Source organism: Sinocyclocheilus anshuiensis, unplaced genomic scaffold (assembly GCF_001515605.1).
Source record: "Sinocyclocheilus anshuiensis isolate Anshui unplaced genomic scaffold, SAMN03320099.WGS_v1.1 scaffold1094, whole genome shotgun sequence".
NCBI lineage: Eukaryota > Metazoa > Chordata > Actinopteri > Cypriniformes > Cyprinidae > Sinocyclocheilus > Sinocyclocheilus anshuiensis.
The window spans coordinates 657,542-663,677 of record NW_015536578.1 but is presented as its reverse complement, the minus strand read 5'-3'; the positions used below and the strand labels follow the sequence as shown (position 1 = coordinate 663,677).

General features: G+C 38.0%; 1 protein-coding gene across 1 annotated transcript in view; it reads right to left on the bottom strand.

Moving 5' to 3' along the window:
- Window positions 1–6: 6 nt before the first annotated feature.
- Window positions 7–6,136, bottom strand: part of LOC107702923 (insulin receptor substrate 2-like) — a 13,350-nt gene continuing 7,220 nt past the window's right edge. The window contains exon 2 of the mRNA XM_016505373.1: window positions 7–308. Coding sequence (XP_016360859.1) covers window positions 304–308 — 5 coding nt within the window. The 3' untranslated portion in view covers window positions 7–303. The remainder of the gene's footprint in view (window positions 309–6,136) is intronic.

The window sequence follows — 6,136 nt, the reverse complement described above, 5'->3', positions numbered from 1 at the left end:
AGCTCGTAACAAAACCAGTGAAAAAGGTCCGTAACACAAAAATTGAGGGAAGAGATTGTTGTGAGTAACAGATGGACAGGAAGTCCCGCCTCTGTGTCTGTGAGTCATCGTCATGCCTCGCACTGGGGTCAAGTGTCCGTGTTGCCGTGACGACTGCCATTTGAATGGATTCGGGAGGTTAAAGATCAGCGGAGAGCTGAAGCAGCAGCAGCAACGTGGTCCATCTGTCCACACAAGCGCCTCCTCTCCTCCTCTCGATGGAGAGAAGAGGTGAAGGAGCTTTAATGAGGAGACTGGCTCTGTTTAGTCTGCAAGAAATAAGAGAGAGAGAGAGAGAGAGAGAGAAGCACATTAATGCGATGTCTATAAATATTCAGACAGAGAAAGAAAACACAATGTTCCCTGAGATCAACAAGATCACGCTGCTGTCATATAACACAACAGCCATTTATGGGCATTCACTAATGTTTCAGCATTTTTCTGAAATACTATCATATTCCTCTGTGCCTTGTCTGGAAAATCTTCCCTTTTCACAGAGTGGTGTGTGTTTTTCCATGACCATTCGTATGTGATTTATACATGAAGAATGAAGCTGGCTAGGGGGGATAAAAGGTTACATGTCCCCTCGCTCCCTCTCCCTCTCCCTCTCTCTCATTCTCTCCTTTACCAAGTAAGGAATGTGCACTCTTTTGCTACGAGCAACAGAAGTGGCAGGTGCTCAGAGACAGCCGAGGGAAACACTCACTGACATTTAGCACTATGCAGCTGACGGAAAGAGCACTAAAATACAACACATCCACTACCATGCAACTCAACCTTCTGCTTACACTTTTTAAGGGAACCAATCTGAGTGTTTCTGCATGCTAAGTTGGAATAGGGCAGGGGGGATCAAACTGGAATATCGGGACCCCCAGTGGGCTACAAGAAGGTTCTTGTAAACTTTAGAAAATATCTTTTTAAGGGTTACCAAAGTACATTTCACAGTATTTTTAATGTTATCCATCAGTACAGTGTCCCGCACAAGATGTGCAGGGAAAAATAATATGTAGTTCGAATTAATTCTTAATTTGTGGACATGTTTTCACTCTTTTTAGTTAAATTATGGCCATCATTTCATTAAATTAAACAAGGGAATAAATGACTACAACATGACCACTATTTAACTTAAACGAGATAATTAATTTATAAAATGTGGCCAATAGTTCATATAAAATAGTTTTGTGTGTGCACATTACCATGTAAACTATTTATACAATTAATGCAAGAATGCAAGAATTCATCCTGTGTGAATGGTCTCATAAGAGAAAAAAAAATGACATCAACTTCATGTTTGAAATGTAAATATTAAAGTGGCATTTGACAGTTTGCTTCTCTCTCTCTTGCTGCTGTCTGGGTTCTGTTTACAAGACTAAATCGCTATCCTGACCGCTCACCCGTTGAACTTGTTTGTGAGGTTTCATTTGCATGTAGGCCTCACACTGGGCGGAAGTCTCTGCAAACACAAACCCCTCATGGGCCTGTCTTGCCTGGCCATACTCTAGCACTGCCCCCCTCCGATCTCCTCCTCCTGCTCTTCATCTGCCTAGAACAAGAGGTGTTTTCATAGAGCGAGACTCGCTCTCACACACACTTAACAAACCCTTGATTCACGGCCATCGGCTATACGGCACGCCATAATCGCTCCCATTATCTGGACTGCCCGCACACATTCCGAACACTTCCGCATGTGAGCCCGATATCACAACATCCACTCCAACAGGGATGGAAGTAATTCCCATGAACATCAGTAGGGCTGCATTGTCTCACAGAGAGCTGGGTAAAGTCAGGGAGGAGGGGCCAGCAAGAGGTCAAGCGTTTTTACGGTCGTAAAGTGCCTCATCTTTTCCTGCTCTTTGATACCTCCCTCTGTGTGGTATTACAATGTATTACTCTTCCAGTTAAGTGCTGACAGATCTGTTTGCCCATGGCCAACTAGTGAAGACAGAGAAAAAGCGAGAGACGGGGGGAGTAGGTGCTTTCCTGTTGTTCTTACAAATTCACCGGCTGTGGGCAAAACAGCAGAAAACATGTTTACGCTGCTGTCTCACCCTGATGGTTAAAAAAAAAAAAAAAACAATGATACCAACCAATGATAAAAACTATATCTACTACAACAGTAACAATTGCTGCTTGGGTCAAGTAGTTTTTCCAAACAGCATTTGGAAATACCCTAAAAAAGTGTAAACTGTTGGTTCCAGCCCTGGCTTCTGATTGGTCAATGCACTGAATACAAACTTCTACTCTGAAAAGATTCATCACTGTTTTCCTATTAAGTAGTAATTCATAAACAAATGCCTTTTATGAGTTGATTCTTTTTAGTGAATCAAAAATGTAAAGTGAAACCAGTGTAGTCAGATTCACAAACAAATGACTCTTCTGAGCTGATTCTTTTTAGTGATTAAAAAACATACAGCAAAATCAGTGTAGTCCAATAAGTTTAGAATTTTATAATTTCACAAGAAATGAAATGTGATGTTTACTTAATTTTTCTATTGGTTGTATTGATTAAGTAAACAACAAATGAACTGCAGAGTTTGATCCCTACTGTTATTTTTTATTTATTTATATTTTTATAATGGTATAAAGTTAGAAGATTCCTTTTATAATTTACACTATTAGATTAGTTTTTTTTTTTCAAATTTTGGCCCAGTGGAGACTGTAAAATATGTGTCCAGTTTCATGTCACCAATAACTGGATAATGACATTAAATGACCTGACCTACTTTACTGTCACCACTGAGTGCTTCAGAGACACCACCTCTAAAACAAAGGTGCAATATTGACTACAGAAACATCAGCGTAACAGCGCAGTGGAAACCTTGGAGTGAACTTGAGCTCAGCTGCTCGTATCCAGACTCTCAGAGCACCGTGTCGGGTGGTCTGCTTTCGTCATGTGTATAAATAGACTCAAAACAGACAAGAGATCTCTTTCCCCCTCTCGCTGATTCTCACATTCACACTGATGCCACAGAGCCAGAGTCATGTGAGAGTGTGTGTGTGTGTGTGTGCGGAGGTCAGAGAGGCAGCTTGAATTTCACAGAGCTAATTAAGCAAGAGGAAGCTTGGCAATTCCATGGATCTCCCATTCTGATTCGGAAAGGCAGAAAAAACAGCGCCAATGAACGAGGAGGGAAAAAAGAGCCATGAGGTCACGGGACAAACACTCAACAGAGACACAGAGAGATGAATGAGCAGAGGGAGGAACTGAATATATTTTATATGTCTTTTTCTCAAATTCGGATCCGACTTGACTTTATTCAGTGTGTACAGTAATCTTCAGAGTTATGCCGTTATAGTCGAACAGTGCTCTTTAACAACATTTTTATATACTATTACAGTGTTTCTTAATATTTAGATTTCACTTTGTTATATTTTCAGTTTAATTTCATTTTCAGCTTTAGTAATTTTATGTACTTTTGAATTCTTTAAAAATTGTTTTTTTTTTCTGGCTTTTTTCATTTTTAGTATTAGTAATTTTAATACTTTTTCAGTTAGTACTTTTTCAGTTTTAGTACTGTATTTTTTCAGTTAGTTGACAATGCAACATTTTTTTTTTTCTCCACCTAATATTTTTGTTATTTCATTTTTTATTTATTTCAATTAACAAAAACTATTTTTAAGTTTTAGTTAACGATAACAACACTAGTCCAATTGATGAACAAATGACTCTTATGAGCGGGTTCTTTGAATTATTTGTTTTTTTATCACTATAAATTTGAATTATTGTGACCAAAAAAAAATTAACTGACATGACTGATGCGAGTTTGGCTTTAAATTAAGCAAAAACACTGTTTATTTAAGATAAATCAAATTCAGTATCAAAATCAGAACATTACATAACTACAATTTAACCATTTTAAATAACACCAAAACAGAATTCTGTAGGAAATTCTGCTTCTAACAGTTCAATGAGTAAATATAAATCAATCAATATTAAAGCTAAATGTAAATATGCTCAAATTCAAATATCAGTAAGAGCAGATGGAGACCAGAAGTAGGAGGTCTTGTTGGACCCTCTGACCTCAAATTCCCTCCCCATCTCTCTCCCTCTTGTTTTGTCTCTCAAGAGTGATCTCTCAAACTATAAACATCTTCAGATCTACATAGCTGAATGCAACATATCGCTTCCTAAACACATTTACGATATTGAAACTTTCCCGTGTCTGTGCGAGAAATCAGCGCAGGTATTTAAAGCAGCTGTAATCCGGACCCCACTGGTTCAAGTCAACAGCCTGTGAACCCGCTGCCCCCATCCCCAAAAACTATCCCCTCTCTACACACACATTTGTCCTGCAACTCATTTTTTATTTATTTCACACAGGTTAAATTTAGCCACCTGCAGCCAGGCCGGGAACAGTCTGCCATTCTCACACACATAAAACACACAACTGTTCTCACACACAAGGCGTATTTACTGTAGTGAGAAAATCAGTTGAGTGACTGACTGTACTGTAAACATGTGCTAGCGTTACTAATTTATTTATCTCATATATCATAGATGGGGGGTATCAGTTTTAACCCTTGGGGTAGAAATAATGTCTCTGTTCATCTTCACTCAGTAGGATCTTCCAGTTTTACTCCCATTATGAATGTATACACTGTCAGCGATTTGTAGCAACAAAGCAACTGGAAGTCATTCATCTTCAGTGAGAGTTTGAGGTAGCAGAAGTGACTTCCATGGACACACAAAATTAAAATTGAAGGGATTGACTCTCTCAAACTGTCTCTGTTATAAAACATTACAAAGTATGTGGACTTCTGTACGAGTTTTTATTTGTTTTCATTGTTATTTTAGCCCTTTTGCCACTTTATAGTTCCCTATATGGAGAAAGAAGAGACAAAAATCCTCAGGAAATCCACATTGCCCAAATTAGCTCAACGGATAGGAGCTATGAGCACCAACTGCTAGGCCATAGCTTCAAAACAACCTAGTGTTACAATTTAAATATCAATATCAAATTGTAATCTGTAACTTTACAGTGACAGAAACAGTCTGGACATCATCAGCTATGGGAAGAGAGGCAGAGAGATGTCTAGGCAAAAGGTTGTACTGTATGCATGGTGTGATGATCTTCATGTGTAAATGTCACAGCCTAATCTCATAACACTACAGCCAACTAAGCCAACAGAGCTCAGCGGTCGAATGGAAATAGACGCCAGTCCATGAATAAGAAAGTGTGTGCATAAGGGTGTGTGAGCTCAGCAGATCCCACACTTGTTCCCTTTTAAACAAACCCAAAAAGCTGGCAAAGATAATGCCCAAGGAGCCATTTAAATTCATTTGATGACAGTAAAGCATCACTATATATTCTGCTCCCCCTGACACACACACACTCAGATCACTTAGCTCAGCAGGGGAGAAAAGGAGCATTCATTCAGAATCAGGCCACATGCCATGCAATTATTCCCACACACCGCACATGCTCTTAAAGAGCATCCTATGCAGATTTCAGATGATATATTCCAGCCACATCCCACTCATTGCCACATGCTAAACACACACATATAAAGGGGATTTTAAATGTACAGGATGCTAACATAAAGTGTTATGTTAAATGCTATATAGTTTACATGCATACACAAAAATGATGGAATGATGAATGTAGTAGGTATATCCAGATTTGATCTGAGAATTTGCAAGTCAAGGACAGAGGTACAGAAAGTACTTTTCTCTTTTCTTCAGATGCATACTATCCCAAGAAAAATAGAAGGTGTTCAAGATAGGGCTGGACGATATGGCCAAAATTGATATCACGATATATTTCTTAATTTCGGTCGATACGATATAATTCCGATATCGATATGAACACTATTTATCTGAAATAGAAATCTTTTGTAACATTATAAATGCCTTTATCATCACTTTTGATCAATTTTAAGCATCCTTGCTAAATAAAAGTATTAATTTCTATAATTTCTTTCCCAAAAAAATAATAAAAATTATACTGAATGGAATAGTGTATAATGTTACAAAAGCTTTTTATTTCAGATAAATGCTTATCTTTGGATCTTTCTATTCATCAAAGAATCCTGAAAAAAAAAAATTTACTCAACTGTTTTAAAAATTGATAATCAGCAAATCAGTATATTAGAATGA